Here is a 21,778-nt window from a genome sequence, read left to right on the forward strand (position 1 = left end):
GGAGCCTCGAGAAAGTGTGCGCCCCACCTCCGTGGATGGTGAAGTCCTCGACCGGGACGGACGACGCCACCTGTCCGATGTGGGTCAGCTCGTCCTCAGTCAGACCAGTCGAGGGGCAGCTCAGGGACTTGGGTTGTCCGTCCAGAGTGAAGAAACCTGATGACAGAGCGACACGTCAGCAAGCAAACCGAGACCCTGACATCAAACAGTTTTCATAAAGAATACATATGGTCGTAAACGGCATCTGATTTGTTTTTCCCCATGAGGCATCGAGTCCACACACACACCGGGCCACGGCGAGTCCAGCCAGTGCTTGATGTGGAGGATCTTCTCGTCTTTCGAGCGAGCGTACGCCTCCTCGCAAATCTTATCGTACTTGGCGATTTCCTCCTACAGACACAGACACAGACTTGTAACTACATCCAACAGCTGACGTGCATTAATAAGTCTTATAACTGTCGTGGGAAAAGTTTGTCCCGACTCTCAGAATGTTGACTGTGGTTAAAAAATTGGGTCCTTTGTCCTAAATGTACTTGTATGAATCAGAAATCTCCCTCAACATATTGAGCTCCTGTAATAAACGTCCTCGGTCTTTGAACCTTCCTGATTCGACTGCATCAATGTTTCCACGACAACAACCAGCGGACAGGAAGCGGCGTGTTTACCTCGTACTCCTGGCGGCTCACCGCCCCCTCCGAGATCAGCTTCTCGGCGTATTTCTGCAGAACCGGTTTCTGCTTCTTGATCTGTTTGTACATCAGCGGCTGCGTGAACATCGGCTCGTCCATCTCGTTGTGGCCCATTCGGCGGTAACACACCTGTGCACACAGACGGGCGTCACTCCGGCGTCTCACGGTTAACCAGCTTTTACTCACACAAGGTAAGGAGGAAGTGAAGCACCGACCAGGTCGACCACCACGTCCTTATGGAACGTGGCTCTCCACTCGGCGGCGACCTTGCAGACGTAGATGACGGCCTCGGGGTCGTCTGCGTTGACATGGAAGATGGGAGCGTTGACGACTCGGGCCACATCGGTGGCGTATGGAGACGAGCGAGACATGCGGGGATCCGTGGTGAACCCGATCTGCAGGCGTGACGACAGAACACTTGAGGCCTCGCCCGCTCAGACGTTCACCTGAGCGTTTCACAGCGTGCCCTCGTACCTGGTTGTTGGCAACGACGTGCACGGTGCCGTGCGTGGTGTAGTACGGCAGGTCGGACAGGTGGAACGTCTCGTACACGATCCCCTGACCTGCAAACGCTGCGTCACCGTGGATCAGGACGGACATCACCTGTGCACGCACGCACACACAAATATAAAGATGATCAGCGACTGCATATAAAGACGATGAGATTCAGTCGTGACCTAGTTTGATCCATGTCACAAGGAGGGGGCGGGGCTTATGACAGATATCCAGATATCTTTATTTAAAGTGCATGGTTTGACGGACAGCTGGTCCTCACCCGATTCCCGTCGGTGTCTCCGCAGTAGAACTGGTCAGCTTTGGTCTTCCCCTGGACCACGGGGTCCACAGCCTCCAGGTGGGAGGGGTTGGCCACCAGGGACAGGGTAATGTTCCTGTCCGTCACACGGTTGATGCGGCGGTGGTACATGCCGAGGTGGTACTTCACATCTCCAGAGCCCTTGAGGAGGAAGACACCAGGTGAAGAGGACAGCGTCCAACCAGAGGGCCCGCTGACGATGACATCGTCATCATCAACAACAACAACAGAATTACCTCATCAGCTGCTTCCAGTTTGGAGTCAAACTGACAGAAAATCTGTTCCAGCTCTTTACGGATCACGTTGGCCAAAACATTCAGACGACCCCTGAGACACAGAGACGTGATGTCATCAGCGAGGGACGAAGGGAGTTGGTGTGTGTGTTTGTGTGTGTGTGCGTGCATGTGCGTCACCTGTGAGGCATGCCCATGATGACGTTCTCCACTCCGTTCTCAGAGGATTTGTCGATGATGGTCTTCAGAGCAGGGATCAGAGACTCACATCCCTCCAGACCAAAACGCTTCTCTGCAGACCACTTCTTCTGGAGGAACTCCTCGAACCTGAACACACACATACACACAGTCTGTAGCAGCCCGCGGTGTGTGAAGTGTGATGTTTTGTAGTGGTGTTGTCTACCTGGTGGAGCGGACCATGCGGGCGAGCAGCGTCCTCTTCTCCTCAAGAGTGAACTGCATCACACCTGGAGTCTCAAACTTCTGTCTGATCCACTGACACTGATCCAGGTCGTTGATGAACATGAACTCAACCCCAATGTGCTGACAGTACGACATCTACACACACACACACACACACACACACACACACACACACACACACACACACACACACACACACACACACACACACACACACACACACACACACACACACACACACACACACACACACACACACACACACACACACACACACACACACACACACACACACCCATTGAATCGTGCTGTATAAATAAAGTTAATCATGATTTAATCTGAATCTAATCATACATTCTGTAAAGTTTTCGTGTGGGTGTGTGTGTATTGTGATGGACTCATCATGTTCACCTCCAGGCGGCGGATGATCTCCTTCAGAGGGAGGGCGCTCTCCGAGCCGCCGATGAAGGTGGTGGTGGGCAGACGAAACACCTTGTCCAGGTCGGACTCGTCTAGACCGTAGAAGCCTACATGTCCCATGATGCACCACAGGAGGGGGTTTGGGAAGGAACAAAGAGAGGGAATGAGGTGAGGACAGTTTGAAGGAAGGACGTTGCTAGGGTTACGCCTGGTGGAGTTTTCTAGCCTCTTGTGAAAACACTGCTGGTGCACGTGTTAGTGTGAAAACTCTGGGTCGTGTTTCAGTTTGTAAGCGATGACGCAGACGACGCCCACATTCTCTCATTGGTTCTCATCAGGCAGAGTCGCTAACACTTCCTGTTAGTAACAGTTCCACCTCGTCATTGTCGTCGTCCCTGCTCCGACTTTTCACTATCGCTGTTCCTCGTTACTAAGCAACCAGCTGCAGAGGAGACAATCTACTTCCTGTTTACACCATATGACCAATTTATGTGTGAACGGTCACCTGACGTATGTTCTCAGGTGTGTTAGTGTGGACGGAGCTGAAACGATTTAGTTTTACAATGAAAACGCGGAGAGCAGCGATGTGGTCATGAAGCTGATGAGGGGTTGTGGACACACTGGTTATGGGACAGAGGACAGATGGTCTTCAGATGGACCTCGAGGCTGTAGAAGAAGGTTGTGATGTGCGATGATGTTTGGGGGGGAAAGATTTTCACCAATTAGCTTCCCTTAAAATCAACGACGACGACTCAGCAAATCTACAGGGCTGAGCTGGGCAAACTGACACTCAGCCAATCAGAAAGCTCCTCTGATAAGCCAACTCCAAACCGACCACACGCCAATCAGAAAGCAGAAGTTTCCCTAAAGCAAGCAGACAGGAAGTCAGACAGCGAACGTTCACTGCTCAGCAGCTCATACAGGACAAATAATAAAACAGGAGCAACTATACAGACTGTAAACAAAGATGGACAACATGAAGCCAAATCATCCTGATCGCCCCTGGTGTCTGGCTGCAGTACAGGTCATAAAATCCATACATGTCATGTGAGGTCGTTCTTAACACACGGATGTTTGTTCCAAGTGCTGAGACGTCATGATTGACAGCCGAGACTGACTCTTGATTGGTCGAGAGCGTGTGGGGGAGGGGCCACGGCTCACACGCTCAAACATGTGAGATATTTGAGCTTCACCTCTGAGGAAGTGAAGATGCGTCGTCCATCTTTGTTTTTAACAAGCAGCTTCACGTAAGACACGGGATCTAACGCACGATGACAGGACGTGGCCTCGTCACGATCACACATACCGATCACACTGTGTTGTGGATGTGTAAAGTGTTTATTATTATTATTAACGACTTTTTATTAATCAAAATCAGCTGATTTAAACCCGTCAGACATAATCAGTCTCTGTGTGATGATATTTGATGATATTAAGACTCAAATCTAAAAAAGCTGAAAATATATTAATATAAGATATAAAATCTCCGATAGCGATAAACAAGATGAAACAAATTTTAAAAATTGTCAATAATTATAATAAGATGTTGTTTTCAAAAACTTATGACAAACTATATACCAGAGATTAAAGCCCCAGTGTGTAATTTTCTGGCGCCATCTGGTGGTAAAGTTGCAAACCGCACACCAACTGAGCAACTGGCAGGGGAAACTTTATGGTGGCGCACCACTGATTAAATATCCGGTTAATTTACAAACTGGGGCTTTATCTCATTCAAAGTTGAGAAAAAACATTATATACATATATGACGCAGTTTGGACAATATATTAAATTTCTGTGAATGAGTTCTTCTAAATATTACACACTAGAGCTTCAAAGCAGACATGAGGAACCGTCAAGCGTCTTGTCACAAGGACACTAAATTAATTTACTTCAATAACAGAATAAAGGTGACGAGTGGATCATAACGGCGATTCTCTGACAGAGACGCCACACTAACTGCTCTACTGGTTCCTGACACAGGGGGGCGCTACCAGCAGCTGGGGGGCAAACACGGGGCGACGACACCGACCAGAACAGACAGGTGGCTTCAGAGGTCAGAGGCAGCACTTCATCAGTAAAGAAGAAGAAGATGCCTCCTGTGTGCTCTGGTCTTAAAGGGACATTTCACAGTGGTTCATTGCCTGCGTCTCACACGGATCAAATATTAAAGGTGAAGACACTGAACCACAGGAAACACCTTCAGTGTCGTCTCGTCGTGAACACGAGCTCCTTCACACGCTACTGCACAGACAACACGTCTACAGCTCAGCTACCGTCTCCACAGCAGCAGCATGGTGGATCCTCGTACCTCCTACCGTTAGGATTCTCAGCCTCTCCTTGAAAAGAGCCACGTCTGGATGGGTTTCGCCAGCAGGGGGCAGCAGAGGGGGAGACACACCCGGACACGGGTTAGCGACCTATGACTCGTTTCGACCCCGACTCCCCCCAAGACCACTTCTGCCCCACAAGACAGACAACACGCGACAGCTCCTTTAAAAAGTGAAGCCAAATCACCTGGATCGCCCCCTGGTGGCTGCTGCGGTACAGGCCATAAACCCCGCACACAATAAGAGCCCGACCGATGAGGATATTTGCGGGCCGATTTCATATCGGTCGGGCTCTAGTCACGATTGGTCGACTCTGAATCCAAATGACATCACCAGGCACAAAATGGCGGCGGCTGTATCCAAGATATTTTGGCCTCATTTTTTTGGGACAAGGGGGAAGGAAGTGGAGACGCGTCGTCCATCTTTATTCAGAGTCGTCGGTTTACGCCGGCGACACACAACCATTCCGCAGCTACGACAGAAGGCAAACGCCTGCAACCTCCACGTCTCCACCATCTTCTAGCTCGTTCTCACGTTTAGTGAAGAGTGCTTGTTTGAGAGGTCAGGACTGAGGTGGTGGAGAGAGACGGATGCTGACAACACCATGCTCCATAGTCAGGGAACCACAATGTGCACAGGTTCACATCCGCTGCAGGGGCACGACAAAGATGTCCACTGGTGTCACTACAAGACTGTCAAGACTTTGTCCACATGCCGTGTTCCAGCAGCGCCACACTGTGGTCGCAGCTGGAAGAGCAGGACTGAGGTTAGATACGGACCAGAGTCAGACAGTTAGTGGTGTTAGATCAGAGCAGCTGCTCACGTCGTCAGTTACTGAGAACAAACTCAACAGCGCTGTGAATCTGCACCAAAATAATAAACCTGTCACTCGTTGACATGCAGTTTAAAAAACAGATTAAAGTCAACACCCCGGTTTCTCAAACGCCATGTAAACACCTCACCGCGGTTAACAGACCTAGATAACGTCTTCAGTAACCGGGGGTTTCGTGCATGCAGACACCTTAACATGCTCCGTAGATTATAACTGCCCCTCCCCACTCGCAGGAAGCAATGGCGCCAAAAACAGCAACAACACAAACTTCACCTTTAAACCCGAGGATGTCACCAGTGCAACTAACGTTCCTGAGAAGTAGAGAATGTACAAGATGTACAGCGTTGAAAAGTCGTCCATGTTCTCCTCCGCTTTCCACATTGTTGTGATATTGACAAAAGTCAACCGGAAGAAAAGTCTTATACCGCCCAGTTGTGCGTTGGCAGAGCGCCACCTCCTGTACCGGAGGCAGAGTTACTCCTGTCATTCTTCACATTCTTCCCCGCTTATGTATACGAGGAGAACTGACATAACCCGGTTATTCACTTAACCTCCTGTGACTGTAAACACTGAGTGGTTTGTATTTTTGGATTAAAGGAGCAGTTAGCGATCTAGCAGAAAGCTAGTTTCTGTCTTTGTTGTTGTGATGTCACTGCTCTGGCTGGTCCGCAAACCCGTGACCTCCCGCATGTGAGACCGACGCACCAACCATGAGGCCAAAACCTCAGGGTTTTCAAACTGAACAGTGTTGTGAGGTCCGCTTTCGATTTACAGAACCAGGGCTGAGCACAAAAATGCTGATTTTTCTCCGGCTCACACAGAAGCGACAGCAAGCGGACGGTGAGGAAATATTCGCGAATTTTTTACAAACGTATTCTCAATTAATCGATCGGATTGTTTGATTCATAAAATGGTGAAAAATGTTGATCGTGTTTCTCAAACTCCAACATGATGTTTTGTTTTGTCCACACACCAAAGATCTTCAGTTCACTGTCACAGAGGAGCAAAGAAACCAGAACATATTCACACGTAAGAAGCTGAAATCAGAGAATTAAGGTTTACTTGGATCCATTAATCGATTATCAAATTAGTTGGCAATTCATTTATTGGTAGATCACTAATCGGTTAACTGTTGCAGGTCGTGTGTATAAGTTCCTACAGGATCAGTGTTGACGTCGTCACGACACAGAACTCATGTTGGTTTCTTCACGTTTGAGCCTCAGTAACTTTGGTTCTGTCTCTTTTCAGACAGAGCAGGGGACGAGTCGATCGACAAGACAGAGGCAGACGAACAGGACAAACAGCCGAGGCCACAGAAAGCAGCTGGTTAGCACCGAGCTAACGGCTCATCAGTGAAGCGGTTAGAGCTCACTGACCGCTGACCCGCAGGGGTCAGAAACACCATGCTGCTGCTTCTCTTGTCCTACACCTTTCATTTGGTTTTAAAGGCAACACAAGAAACAAAGCGTTCCTGTGACGACAGGTGAGTTCCATAGGGAGAGAGACGAGGGGAGGGACGGAGGCAGTGTTGTCTGAGGGAGTAGCTTCTCACCCAGCTTGTCGGAGGAGGTGATAATGTCAGTGGGGACGCACGAGTCCAGATCGGCGTCCATGATGCCGAGGGGGTCCAGCTGGGCCACATGGTGTCCTCGGATCTACAGGGGAGGGACGACAGCACAGAGCCCACCCGGGACAGGAAGAGGAAGAGGGGGAGGAGGAGGAGGAAGCACGATGCAACAAAATGAAGGAAAGAGGGAGGTAGTGGAGAGGCGAGTGAATATGAAGAAGGACCGAGTGGAGAAGAGATTAACACCAGACAGAAAAAGAGAATGAGAGGAGAGAAGGAGGAAAGGAGGAGGGAAGGAGGGAGCGTTGGACAACAGCAGGGAGAGAGCAGAGAAGAAGAAAGAGCAGTGAGAGGATGGGAAGAAGAGAGGGAGGGAGAGAGGGAGAGGGAAGAGCAACATTAACACTCAGACTCTGGTTGGTCACTTCTCTCTCACCAACATCCTGGAAGCTTGAATTCACCGGAGCATCATCAAAATTCACACACTTACAGGAGGTGTTCACAGGTCACTTCCTCATGTATTTATTGTTCCATCTGTTGCTATGGCGACACTGCCTTTGAATAATGAAGCACCTTCTGCAGGTCTGTGTGTCTGTCTGTCTGTCTGTGTGATGGAACATGGATCTGGACAAAGGGGCGGAGCCAGGAATGTCTGATCTCTTTCTCCAACATGGACTGTAAATGAAGATGGCCAACATGAAGACAAATCATCCTGATCGCCCCCTGGTGTCTGGCTGCAGTATAGGTCATATGCCCCGCCCCCTTTATATATAACATGGTCATATAACATGTGACCTGTGATGACCTCCAGTAAGGACACCTGGAATCTGGGTTTCTCACCCTTCTCACTAAAACATACAGGTTATTAATAACTAATACACTGGATTTATAAATATGTCACATTTAAATAGAATCAGCATAAACAACAGAAACAGTGAAGTTAAATCACCATAATTAAAACTGTAAAAAAATTAACAGTAAGACATTAATAAAACATTTGCAGTGACCTCAGTGATCAGACGGTGGTGCTACTGAGCTCAACGTTCCAGGACAAGAAGTGCCACAAGATCAATCTATTGATCATCCATCAGGGATCCAGAAATCATTTTTACTAAATTAGACATTTTATAGTTTCATGATGTTGGTTGTGAATTTTAAGATGTTTATGTCGATTTTGATCCTTTTTAACTCCAGAGGGGGGCGACGTTCATTTGTGACCTTTGACCCGAGGGATGTCAAATCCATACAGAGAGTTCCAGATTTTGATTTGAACAGATTCTGGAGACCTGAGCCTCACGTCACCTGAGTGAGGTGAGGGGGGAGGAGCTCTGCGTGCCGGTACCTGATAGGCCCTGATGAGCGACTGGACGGCCAGGTGGTCCTGCACCAGCTTCTCCACGTTAGGCTGAGCTCCGACCATGGACGAGAGCTGAGGAGTCGCCGACAGACCCAGAGGAGACTGGTAGGCGGCGCCGGGAGGAGCGCCGGCGTTCGCGTTCCGGAAAAACACGTCCCACGACTGGAGGAGGAGGAAGAGGAGTTAATGTGATAAAAACCACAGAAGAAGAGCAGCGTGTATGACATATGAAACATGTTTGTGCTTTGGTCTGTGTTTAATGGCGTGTTTTCATAACCCAGTTTGGTCGCTGGAACATTTGTCATTCACGCAAATATTCGCCCGTTCTTCTTCCTTCTTCCACTTTCCTCCACACACACACACACACACACACACACACACAATACTCAGGTGTGTTCAGTCCTGCTACTAACATCAAGGACACAGTCTGATCTTAGTTACATAACGAGTGGGACATAAAACCTCAGAGCGACCTGAAAACACAAACACACACACGCACGCACGCACGCACGCACGCACGCACGCACGCACGCACGGACGGACGGACGGACGGACGGACGGACGGACGGACGGACGGACGGACGGACGGACGGACGGACGGACGGACAGACAGACAGACAGACAGACAGACAGACAGACAGACAGACAGACAGACAGACAGACAGACAGACAGACAGACAGACAGACAGACAGCTGCAGTCCTCCTGCTCTTGACCGTCACACTATACTTTTCTCTTCTTTCTCCTTTTCCACCAAAGCTCCTCCACCGTCTACTGTTAACAGTTACAGCTGCAGGATGACTCAAACTGATGGAAGGCACAACCACACGACAACATGCCAGTTGGCCGAACGAGAACGCCCTGTAATGACTCGGCATTAGAACTCTATAAACGTCTTTGTCTGCATCCAAACTAACGAAGTGAAGAAGTTGGACTACAGTTAATCTGTTTAAACACTCGAGGAGTCACCAACACACACACACACACACACACACACACACACACACACACACACACACACACACACACACACACACACACACACACACACACACACACACACACACACACACACACACACACACACACACACACACACACACACACACACACACACACGGACAAAGTCTTCTCAGAAGGACGGAAACATAATATTTATGAAGACAAAACTCGGGTGGACGTTAGATGGAACAGATGATTTAAAAGACTCAATCTCAGTCTCTTCACACCAAAAGACCAAAGTCAATATTCCAAAAAACTGATAATATGGCTCAGGAATTGTTGGTCGCCGCTGGTCATTGAGGGTGACAAATGAGAACCGAGAAGAGAACGTCGGCATCGCCTACGTCACCGTCCACAACCTGAAACACAACCGGGACCAGCAGCGTTTCCACAAGAGGCAGGAAAACTCAGCCAGGCGTTTCCATAGCGACGGTGATGAGTCGTTTACGGACGATCACTGACTTAATCAGATATTAACTGTACGTGGTTTTTAATCAACACGTTGACTCTTCATATAACACGTTTGTATTGATGTTGGAGAGCAGCAGATACAGATATTAAGCATCAGCTCATGTATATGTTTCAATATCAGTGATTCCTAAGATGTCGTTATCAAACCTTAATGACACATTTTAAAGTTTAACCATAAAATGTATTATAAATAACATTAATTCAAAAGAAAACACAAATGAAACCAAACATATAGAAATCAAATTTTAAAAAATAAATATTTTTTAACGTAAAAATATGAAAAAAAGTTTTCCTATCAGCCAAGCGAATTGGTCAGTCTGCTATTGATATTAATATCATCACTATGACATTGTATGTGTGTGTGTGTGTGTGTGTGCGCGCATGGTACTCAGGTGTGTTCAGTCCTGCTACTAACATCAAGGACACAGTCTGATCTTAGTGTTGTTCTTCTGTCTCCTCCTCCAACATGTCTGACATCGACTACAGCCACTTGTACCTGGTGTTTTCACATTCCTCTCCTGGAGGAGGAGATTTCTGTTTCACTTTTCCCTGTTTCACTCGTGCGTGCGTGCGTCTCTCACCTTGTGGACACTCTGAGGGTTCTCCAGCCAGGCCAGGTACATCTCCTCCACGTAGTTGGAGCTTGTCCCATTCAGGAACGGCTCCGAGGCCACCGGTGCCGAGTAGCACCTGATTGGCTGAAACGTCCTTGGGCCGCCCGCGGGGGCGACTGTGATTGGGCGCTGCTGGCCGACAGTCTGAGCCGCCTGCGAGGCGGTGAGCGGACGCAACCGCGCCGCGCAAGTCCTTAAACGGTGCATAAGCAGTCCTTAAAACGTGTCACACACACACACGCAGGGCGGCGGTGGTCGGTCAGTCCGACGGGACGGGACGGTCCTCGACCTCAGAGCGACGAAGGAGGGAAATAAAACTCCAGTGATGTCACGACCACGACAGGAAGGAAGTAGACGTCCACGGTCCACTGAGAGAGAGAGAGAGAGAGAGAGAGAGACACTGTTTTAGAGGGAGAGAGAGAACTGACCCACAACGCTTCCGTTTTCTGACTCATCACTGTTGCTATGGTATCGCCTGCCGCTCATGGAAACATCCGCCCACTTGTGGACGTAAAACCAACCTGATCTGGTCGTCGACAGTCAAAAACAAACTCATCATCGCCGACGTGAACAAACAAGTAAAAAACATGTGAAGGTGTGAAAGTGAAACACAACAACAAGACGACGACAATCAGGTTCGTCCAGCCTGAGACATGAAGAGAAAAATAAAGAGAGGAAAAGAGCACACAGGATATAACCAGACGGAAGAAAAGAAGAGACGCGGCTTTACACTGATGAAGGTCACGACGTCACACTACACAGGAGAACAAGGAAACTTTAAACACAAATACAGGAAGAGTTTTATTTCTCTATATTTTCATCCAGAGAGAAAAACCTGAATCAACTCAGTGGATCCACCTGCTCACAGTCACAGTGATCCACCTGTCACAGTGACGTCACTGTGACGTCACTGTGTTTGTCTTTGGTCTGAGAGAAACATCTAAATGACCTGCTCTCCTCCGCCCCAGCAGCCAATGAGAGCCAGTTAAAAGTTCAGGACACTTTTAATCTTGACCTCTGAACTCTGACTCGGGTCACTTCAGGTGTGTGTTGCCTCAGCTGCTGCCTCCTCCTCCTCCCCCTCCCCCTCCCCCTCCCCCCTCCCTCCTCCCCCTCCCCCTCGTCCTCCCCCCTCCCTCCTCCCCCCTCCTCTCCTCCCGTCCTCCCTCCCCCTCATCCTCCTCCTCCCCCCCTCCCTCCTCCTTCTCCTCCCTCCTCCCGTCCTCCCTCCCCCTCGTCCTCCTCCTCCTCCCCCCTCCCTCCTCCTCTCCTCCCGTCCTCCCTCCCCCTTGTCCTCCTCCTCTCCTCCCTCCTCCTCCCCCTCCCTCCCCCTCGTCCCCCCCCCCCACTCCTCCTCTCCTCCCCGGTATTTTGACCTTGTTGAGTGGTTCACTCCCTGCCCCTAACCCCGCCCCCCCTCCTCCCTGATTGGCTACCTGACAGAAAAAAAATAACCAGCTGGGGCTCTGTTACTGGCCACGCGCACTGTCAATCATTTTGTCCTCTCACAAGTCCTGAGTTGTTAAAATGATTCTGTTTCATGAACACATGAGAACAAACATGTGTCGTGACAAAAGTTTCGATGTCGTCATCACGGAGCTCCGTCACTGTGTTGCGATTAGATTCGGAGCTAAACTGCTGCCTTATGTAATTAGCCTGCTAGCTTAGCCGAGACGCTTCCCACTTCCCCTGTTAAAGACCGTCATTAGCTCGCGGGGCTAACAGCGGCTACACGGCTGCTGACTGAGTTCACTACCGGAACACCGAGTCTCTTCCGTCGGTTGACCGAGTCGGTCGTTTCCGCCGAGCACCGGCAGTTGTCGCAGGTGTTCGCCCGGTGACCTGACTCCCGCTGCCGCCCCTTCACTCGGACTGCGTTAGCTAACACGCGGCTAACATGCTAACAGGCTCTTCCTCTCTCCCGCCTCCCTCAACACGCTCATCCACGTCTCTCTCCGCGTGTCGTGTCCCGCGGAGCCGCTCTCACGACCCGGGTACTGACCTCCAGAGAAACGCGCTGCGGCGGCGGCTGCCCACTCGGTCACTCGGTCACTCGGTCCGTCACTCGGTCGGTCTCCCCGATGCCCTTCGCCTCTCTCCCGGTGGAAAGATGACAACTCCGGGGCGGGGGCGCGCGCGCAGCCCTGGAACGCGAGGAACTGCGTGGAAGTGACGTCACCACGCAGACAGCGTGCTGCACAATGACACTCGAATGTGAAGTTGATCGTAACAGTGTCATTAAAACTATTATTGTATGGAATGTGTTTATTATAATGTTATAGGCTGTGATTTTATTTTTTGATTCTATATCCACATATATCTATTATTTCTATTTTTTATGTTCAAAATAAACTATTTCAATTCAATCAACATTTTAATATGTGACGTGTCAAGTATGAAATGTCACATCATAATATCGTTTATTGAATGATTTTACATTTTATCGTCAGCTATTTTAAATCATACTAAACACTTTAATGAATAACTATAATTTTTTCTATGAAGGGCCCATATTGTCAAAATTGAGATTTACTGGCTTTTTCATAATTAATAAGGTCGGAGTAAGAGTGAAAGTGTCAAAACGGTCAATAAACAGACTAATACACAGTCTGCGTTCAGCAGTGTTGGACAAGTTACTCAGGAAGGGTAATAAGTTACTTATTAATCTTTCAAAAAGTAATTATATTACCTTACTTATTACTTGATTTTAAAAATAATTAGATACATTACTCGTTATATTATTATATTACTTTTGAGGGTTCTGCATATTCATTCATTAGAGCAGCAAGGACTGTCTGATGGTTTTTGCAGAACATGAAACGTTTCATAAGACCCAAGCTGATATTGTGTCCAGCTTCTTGTTCGGTCATTTCTGCCCTGGAATATTGAGCGAGGTCCCTTAAATATTTTATATTCTAGACACTAAGTAATTTCTAACAGTACTATACAAGAACTATCTTATATAGAAGTAAAGATAATATAAATATAAACAATAAAGACGTTTTAGTAATTCATTATTTACATATTATATTTATTTTTCTTATTATTATGAATTTTCTATTTCTAGCTACTTTGCAGACGTTAAATTTAACGATCAAAATAATTTTGAGCTTTAAGAAAAGTCACTTTCTAAATGATCATAACATGTAATAATGTATGAACCACAGAATAATGACGTCATTACTCGTGTGACACAACTTCCTTCTGATTGGATAAAAGTTTATTACACATCACGTGAAGCCGCAGGAGGAGTTCACTCAGCACGACCTCTGACCTCTCGGGTCACGAGCCACCGCTGACCCTGCTCCACCGTTGCTGTTGCCATAGTAACATGAACAGGTCTGAAATCAACATTTCATTCAATAAAAACTTCACCACAAATAAACAGAATCAGACCTGCAAAAAAACAACAACTCGATCCTATAGAAAACCACAGATTGAGATTCTCCGCGTTACCATGGCGATATCGGTGTCAATAACACCTGCACACTTTGTTGAGCCCCGAGTTTGACCTCTCAGGCTAAATGAGCAATACCACAGTGTAGAAATACGTGTGTATGTATGTATGTGTGTGTATATATATATATATATACACACACACACATGTACTGGGGGAAAAATATACTTCAAGTACCAAAAGTAAAAGTACTCATTATGCTGATTTCAGATTGATACATATCACATCGTTTGATTATAATCACTTAATCATTATTAATCACTTTGATGGTGCGGCTAACTGTAAAATACTTATATAAGTATAATATATATACTGCTGGATTGTTACATTACATCATCATTTATTCATCAAAAATCAATTGTACTTAAGTGCAGTACTTGAGGAACCCATCCAACATGTGCAGACTCAAACCAGCAGATCTGAGCTCTCAGCCCATTGGCTCCAGAGGCGGTGATGTCAAGTCAGCGTCACTGGGTGGAGAAATTAGAAACGTCCCAACAGTCCCATAAATTAAATCTACAAAATTAATGCAGATCATGACATCATCAAGCATAAGAAGAAAGAAATGATCGGTTAATAAAAACACAAGATTCTTTTTTTTTTTCCTCTCTTCTACCTCTTCCTGTTCGACACATTCGTCTGGACAAAGATCTGAAACTACTGAAGATTCATAAACACTTGATCCTCCATCAGGGTTAGGGTTAGACAGAGACAAACAGACAGACAAACAGACAGACAGACAGGCAGGCAGACAGACAGACAGGCAGGCAGAGACAAACAGACAAACAGACAGACAGACAGACAGACAGGCAGGCAGACAGACAGACGGGCAGGCAGAGACAAACAGACAAACAGACAGACAGACAGACAGGCAGGCAGACAGACAGGCAGGCAGAGACAAACAGACAAACAGACAGACAGACAGACAGGCAGACAGACAGAGACAAACAGACAGACAGACAGACAGAGACAAAAAGACAGACAGACAGGCAGGCAGACAGAAGGACAGAGAGAGAGAGAGAGAGACAGACAGGTAAAAATAAAGTGATGAGTGAAATCATCAGTTTCAGCCCTTAAAGAAAATTCCTGTGATCATTAAAGTGCTGAAGCTTTAAAACCTGAACATTGTGTTTGATTTGTGTAAAACATGTGAATCAGTTGAGACGGTTTGAATCTGCACATGAAGGTTGGTTCACCGTCTGAAACCCGAGGCTCAGCTGAACTCCGGCTTCAGCTGCTGCAGAGTCTCCAAATAGCTTCGGTCTGTTTCCACAGCTTCTCTGATTCCTATTCATCGACGATCAGACGGCACAAAGTGAAGCCCTGCGAGCGAATGAGTCCCCTCCTGCATCAGATCCTCGTTTCTGTGCAAATACACTCAAGACAGTAAATTAAAAAATATACGAAAGCAGATTTAAAAAATATCAGCGCGACATTCTGCAGGTTCAGAGAGTCTGAGGAAGCTCGTCAGTCGGGAACAGAGACGCTTGGTTTCCTGGTGGCGTAGAAATGCCTGGGTGGAGTTAAAAACCGTCAGTTGAGGAGGAACGTTGACACGAGAGACTAAACCGTCCTGAACGTTTTCACACGTCCGGAGCTGGAGGTCTGGGATGTTTCCTTCAGGAACTCAGAGTCTGACGGATCATTTCAACACGTCACATCTTCGGTCCGGGACGTTTAAAGAGACTGAGAATCACTGCGACTCAGAACATCGAGTAAACAAATAAAATTTCACCCATGGACTGGTTGAGATTCTTTAACACGGTTAACAACCAAACAGAGAAAGTGAAATTCATCCTAAAACAGCTGAGAAATAAAACCTGGTCTGGCTTTAGATTCCTGAACTGGTTTCCTGTGTTTTCCCAGAGTGTTTATCGGGTCGGGAATACGTCTCAGTGTGATCGTGGTGGACGCACTGAGCAGATTCAATCCAGAAGATGTCACAGGTCAGAGTTTCCTCTGGGATAAGTGAGTGTACATTTCCTGCAGAAACTCCAGCAGAGTCACAGACATGGACGTACCACACAGATCCTCATCCTGATCCAAAGACACTGAAACCCAGAGGAGCTCCGGACTCTTGCATACTGTGATACTACAATTCTTGACAGAGGGGGCGCCGGGCGGGGACGGGTGGCGGTGACCACGCGCACCTGCGCAGCATGCAGCAGCAGTGGGTGTGTTACATTCCTATGACAGTGCTGAGCAGACGGGAGGTGCAGTCAGACGGCACCAGTGCTTTCATTTATAGAAAGAGAGAAAGAAAGAAGCCTCCAGTGATGATGATCTCCATCTTCAAACCAGCCAATCAGAGAGGAGCATGGGTTAGCATGGTATCATGTATTTGGCTAAATAATATTTAAAAGCTTCTCAGTTCTGAAGCAATAAGCCTGAAATATTCAAATATTTTGACCAACTTGTTGAGCTAAAAGTTTGTAGCTAGCTAGTAGCCAGACAGCAGCTGTTGAAGAATGATGATGTCACAGGAGACTGTGACTGAATGTGATGTTTGAAGAGAGAAACAGGACAAAGACAGCCTGTAGGGGGCAGCGGCTGCTGACCGGGTCCAGCTTCCTGATGGTCCAGTTCGTCTGGCTGTTGCCAGGTAACCAGCTCTGAGGGAACAGGGACTGAGGTTGAAGAAGAAGAAGAAGATGAAGATGAGGGTGCCCTCCGGAGGGCGGGGGCCCCCGATAGGTCACACAGGTGGAGCGGGGGCGGGTCTCTGAGGCACCAGAGGCTGTGATGCAGCTGAAGGTTTCGGTTTCCTGAGGAGGAAACAAACAAGACGTCAACACCTGAAACAAAACCACAAAATCTCCTCTGGACTTTTCTGATCTCCAGCTGTACAGCAAACTTCATACGACATGGGATGTATCCCTGAAGGAGCTAACAAGCTAACAGCTCGACACTGCCACAGAGCTTCTGAGAGCTAACATCTAGCTTCGACCTCCAGACCCACTTAGCTCAGAGTTAGTTTCTGGGTCCAGTTAGCTTAGCTTTAGTTCAGGGTCGAGTTAGCTCAGAGTTAGAAAATCATGAAACTCAACTTCCTTCACGTCGGACTGTCTCACAGGAAAAGTCTAACTACACGCTCAAGGCAATGCTACATTGACAGAATCATCATTGTGTCACTATCTATCTAGCTTCTGCTTTGACACAGAGGATGGAGGTCTGAGCTTTAAGCTAACATGCTATCGACAATGTGACATCAGAACTCTGTGAAAGCTAAAGCTACAAAACCACTGGTGTTACTGTGGCTGGTTAGAATTCACGGAGCTACATGGTTTTACTAACATAAGACCGTTCAGTCAGCAGCTCCATTGAGCTAAATACACACAGATAGAACAGTTTGTACACGATGACAAGGTCCAGGGCTAATCTCTGCTGAGCTGATTAGTAAAGTGACATCTGAACTCAGTGCTGCGCAAAGCGAACTAGCATAATATAGTAATGTGACATTCCACTAACTAAACTTTAACAAGCTAACATTATACAGCCTTACGTTTGACTTATTTCCAAACGTGTAGTTAGACAATGTATAGCTCTTGCTAGCTGTTTTCAGCCTTTGTGCTAAGCTAACATGAAACGTGACTCAGGAGTTTGAGACGTATCAGTGTTGGTGAACAGTGAGTTAGTTCTTACAGAGGAGGAGGCCTCAGAGCGTAGGATGGAGAAGTCCCGCTGCTCTGCACCACCTGGTCACACAACAGACATGTTACTCATTCATCATTTACTGATTCATTTTCATTGTTCACTTATATTTGGAGTATTTTTTTTATAAATCTCCCTGCATGGTAATGGTGAGATCTCTTCATTATACTTTTATTGCACTTTATATACAATCAGTGATCATCTTTATATACAATCAGTGATCATCTTTATATACAGTCAGTGATCGTCTTTATATACAGTAACTGATCGTCTTTATATACAGTAACTGATCGTCTTTATATACAGTAACTGATCGTCTTTATATACAGTCAGTGATCGTCTTTATATACAGTCACTGATCGTCTTCATATACAGTCACTGATCGTCTTCATATACAGTCACTGATCGTCTTCATATACAGTCAGTGATCGTCTTCATATACAGTCTCTGATCGTCTTTATATACAGTCAGTGATCGTCTTTATATACAGTCACTGATCGTCTTCATATACAGTCACTGATCGTCTTCATATACAGTCACTGATCGTCTTCATATACAGTCACGTCAGTGATCGTCTTTATATACAGTCTCTGATCGTCTTTATATACAGTAACTGATCGTCTTTATATACAGTCAGTGATCGTCTTTATATACAGTAACTGATCGTCTTTATATACAGTCACTGATCGTCTTTATATACAGTCAGTGATCGTCTTTATATACAGTCAGTGATCGTCTTTACATACAGTCAGTGATTGTCTTTATATACAGTCAGTGATCGTCTTCATATACAGTAGCTGATCGTCTTTATATACAGTCGCTGATTGTCTTTATATACAGTCAGTGATCGTCTTCATATACAGTAGCTGATCGTCTTTATATACAGTCGTTTATTGTCTTTATATACAGTCAGTGATCGTCTTCATATACAGTCAGTGATCGTCTTTATATACAGTCACTGATCGTCTTTATATACAGTCAGTGATCGTCTTTATATACAGTCAGTGATCGTCTTTATATGCAGTCAGTGATCGTCTTTATATACAGTCACTGATCATCTTTATATACAGTAAGTGATCGTCTTTATATACAGTCACTGATCGTCTTTATATACAGTCAGTGATCGTCTTTATATACAGTAGCTGATCGTATTTATATGCAGTCGCTGATCGTCTTTATATAGTCAGTGATCGTCTTTATATACAGTCAGTAATCGTCTTCATATACAGTCAGTGATCGTCTTTATACAGTCACTGATCGTCTTCATATACAGTCACTGATCGTCTTCATATACAGTCAGTGATTGTCTTTATATACAGTCACTGATCGTCTTCATATACAGTCACTGATCGTCTTTATATACAGTCACTGATCGTCTTTATATACAGTCAGTGATCGTCTCCATATACAGTCAGTGATCGTCTTTATATACAGTCAGTGATCGTCTCCATATACAGTCAGTGATCGTCTCCATATACAGTCGCTGATCGTCTTCATATACAGATAAACCAGTTAAAAGTAAGTGGATGTTAACATTAAAACATGGAGAAAAGTAAGAAACAGAAGTAGCAACAGAGCAAAGGGTCCCCAGCACTGGCGTAGTATTGCAGTAGTATCAGTAGTATTACTTGAGGTGATCAGAGTGTTGTACCTGGGGTGGTGGCAGTAGCTGAGCGTGGTGCTTCACATGGAGAGAGAGCAGACGATGTGAGTGTGTAAATCAATGGACTGAAGTCAAACAGCTGATCAGTTCACTCAGCAGTTTCTCACCTTTCACAAACATAGCAGTTAATTAGCAACTAGTTATTAATCTATAGATGAAAAGATGGAAGACGTCGGTGGGCACTTGTGAGTTCAGGATGTGGGACGAGGACGTTGTTAAACCTTCATCATTTAAATTATAACTGAGATCATAACAGGTCACACACACACACGCACACACACACACACACCCTGTTGGTCTGGGTGGAGCTAAACTCACCCCGTCTCTGACGATGTTGCTGGTGTTGCCCCGGACAACAGGTGGAGGCTGCGCTCTGGGAGGGGGTCCTCTGCTGGGATTGGCTGAAGCTGCACCGTCGGCTCTGAAGACAGGAAGTGAAAAGAAAAACTTTAACAATGAAAACGTTCCTGGGTGGATTTATACAGATTTCCAGTGAACTTGTTGGAAGAATGGAACATGGACCTGTCTGTCTGTCTGTCTGTCTGTCTGATGGAACATGGACATGTCTGTCTGTCTGACTGTCTGTCTGATGGAACATGGACCTGTCTGTCTGTCTGTCTGTCTGCCTGTCTGATGGAACATGGACCTGTCTGTCTGTCTGTCTGCTCGTCTGTCTGTCTGATGGAACATGGACCTGTCTGTCTGTGTGATGGAACATGGACCTGTCTGTCTCTCTGTCTGCTCGTCTGTCTGTCTGATGGAACATGGACCTGTCTGTCTGTCTGTCTGCTCGTCTGTCTGTCTGATGGAACATGGACCTGTCTGTCTGTCTGATGGAACATGGACATGTCTGTCTGTCTGTCTGTCTGTCTGATGGAACATGGACCTGTCTGTCTGTCTGTCTGCTCGTCTGTCTGTCTGATGGAACATGGACCTGTCTGTATGTCTGATGGAACATGGACCTGTCTGTCTGTCTGATGGAACATGGACATGTCTGTCTGTCTGTCTGTCTGCTCGTCTGTCTGTCTGATGGAACATGGACCTGTCTGTATGTCTGATGGAACATGGACCTGTCTGTCTGTCTGTCTGTCTGCTCGTCTGTCTGCCTGATGGAACATGGACCTGTCTGTCTGCTCGTCTGTCTGTCTGATGGAACATGGACCTGTCTGTCTGTCTGCTCGTCTGTCTGTCTGATGGAACATGGACCTGTCTGTCTGTCTGCTCGTCTGTCTGTCTGATGGAACATGGACCTGTCTGTCTGTCTGCTCGTCTGTCTGTCTGATGGAACATGGACCTTTCTGTCTGTCTGCTCGTCTGTCTGTCTGACACTCGAAGCTGCGACACTCGAACATGGACCTGTCTGTCTGTCTGCTCGTCTGTCTGTCTGACACTCGAAGCTGCGACACTTGAAGTTCAGACACACCTGAACACCACAGAAGAAGAAGAAGAGCATGTCTGTCTGTCTGCTCGTCTGTCTGTCTGATGGAACATGGACCTGTCTGTCTGTCTGTCTGCTCGTCTGTCTGTCTGATGGAACATGGACCTGTCTGTCTGTCTGTCTGTCTGTCTGCTCGTCTGTCTGTCTGATGGAACATGGACATGTCTGTCTGTCTGTCTGTCTGCTCGTCTGTCTGTCTGATGGAACATGGACCTGTCTGTCTGTCTGCTCGTCTGTCTGTCTGATGGACCATGGACCTGTCTGTCTGTCTGTCTGCTCGTCTGTCTGTCTGATGGAACATGGACCTGTCTGTCTGTCTGTTCGTCTGTCTGTCTGATGGAACATGGACCTGTCTGTCTGTCTGCTCGTCTGTCTGTCTGATGGAACATGGACCTGTCTGTCTGCTCGTCTGTCTGTCTGATGGAACATGGACCTGTCTGTCTGTCTGTCTGCTCGTCTGTCTGTCTGATGGAACATGGATCTGGACAATGGGGCGGAGCCAGGAATGTTTGATAGAATGTTTTTTAACATGTTCACCGATTTCACAGAGAATAATTCATGGATGTAGATGAACACTATCAGACACACTTATGGCACAGGGGTTTATAGATGTCTGAGTGTCCTTGAATGCCCCACCAGCAGTTGTGACGCTCTCTGCTGTGACAGTCTGATCTGATCAGTAGACGACAGGAAGTGATCCTGGTCTTTGCTCTTTGAGTAAACTTTGAGTTTTCATTCATGTCTTTCTTTTTAGAGACTCCACAGGTGGTGTGTGTGTGTGTGTGTGTGTGTGTGTGTGACACGCACTGGTATCCCTGCGA

General features: G+C 46.9%; 2 protein-coding genes across 6 annotated transcripts in view; both read right to left on the bottom strand.

Annotated features, from left to right (window-relative positions):
- The window catches only part of ogdha (oxoglutarate dehydrogenase a), a 17,054-nt gene extending 4,146 nt beyond the window's left edge, over positions 1-12,908 (bottom strand). Inside the window, exons 1-14 of one of the 2 annotated variants that reach the window (XM_035641151.2) lie at positions 12,751-12,908; positions 10,716-11,116; positions 8,648-8,824; positions 7,291-7,393; positions 2,571-2,686; positions 2,140-2,294; positions 1,917-2,063; positions 1,740-1,830; positions 1,465-1,644; positions 1,164-1,292; positions 905-1,084; positions 666-818; positions 288-390; positions 28-156 (exon numbers count right to left, since the gene is read on the bottom strand). In XM_035641151.2, the coding sequence (XP_035497044.1) occupies positions 28-156; positions 288-390; positions 666-818; positions 905-1,084; positions 1,164-1,292; positions 1,465-1,644; positions 1,740-1,830; positions 1,917-2,063; positions 2,140-2,294; positions 2,571-2,686; positions 7,291-7,393; positions 8,648-8,824; positions 10,716-10,955 (1,903 nt within the window). In that variant the 5' untranslated portion in view covers positions 10,956-11,116; positions 12,751-12,908. Of the gene's footprint in view, positions 1-27; positions 157-287; positions 391-665; positions 819-904; positions 1,085-1,163; positions 1,293-1,464; positions 1,645-1,739; positions 1,831-1,916; positions 2,064-2,139; positions 2,295-2,570; positions 2,687-7,290; positions 7,394-8,647; positions 8,825-10,715; positions 11,117-11,269; positions 11,289-12,750 lie in introns of those variants that run through there. The other variant, XM_035641152.2, reaches the window with a different exon arrangement.
- A 3,037-nt stretch (positions 12,909-15,945) lies between these two features.
- adam9 (ADAM metallopeptidase domain 9) overlaps positions 15,946-21,778 on the bottom strand; it is a 20,218-nt gene continuing 14,385 nt past the window's right edge. For 2 of the 4 annotated variants that reach the window (XM_035639337.2, XM_035639336.2), the window contains exons 21-25: positions 21,765-21,778; positions 19,838-19,940; positions 19,508-19,537; positions 17,848-17,900; positions 15,946-16,970 (exon numbers count right to left, since the gene is read on the bottom strand). The exon at positions 21,765-21,778 is cut by the window's right edge and continues 134 nt beyond it. In XM_035639337.2, the coding sequence (XP_035495230.2) occupies positions 16,901-16,970; positions 17,848-17,900; positions 19,508-19,537; positions 19,838-19,940; positions 21,765-21,778 (270 nt within the window). In that variant the 3' untranslated portion in view covers positions 15,946-16,900. Of the gene's footprint in view, positions 16,971-17,847; positions 17,901-19,507; positions 19,627-19,837; positions 19,941-21,764 lie in introns of those variants that run through there. The other 2 variants (XM_035639338.2, XM_035639339.2) reach the window with 2 other exon arrangements.

The sequence above is a fragment of the Scophthalmus maximus genome, chromosome 19 (assembly GCF_022379125.1).
Source record: "Scophthalmus maximus strain ysfricsl-2021 chromosome 19, ASM2237912v1, whole genome shotgun sequence".
NCBI lineage: Eukaryota > Metazoa > Chordata > Actinopteri > Pleuronectiformes > Scophthalmidae > Scophthalmus > Scophthalmus maximus.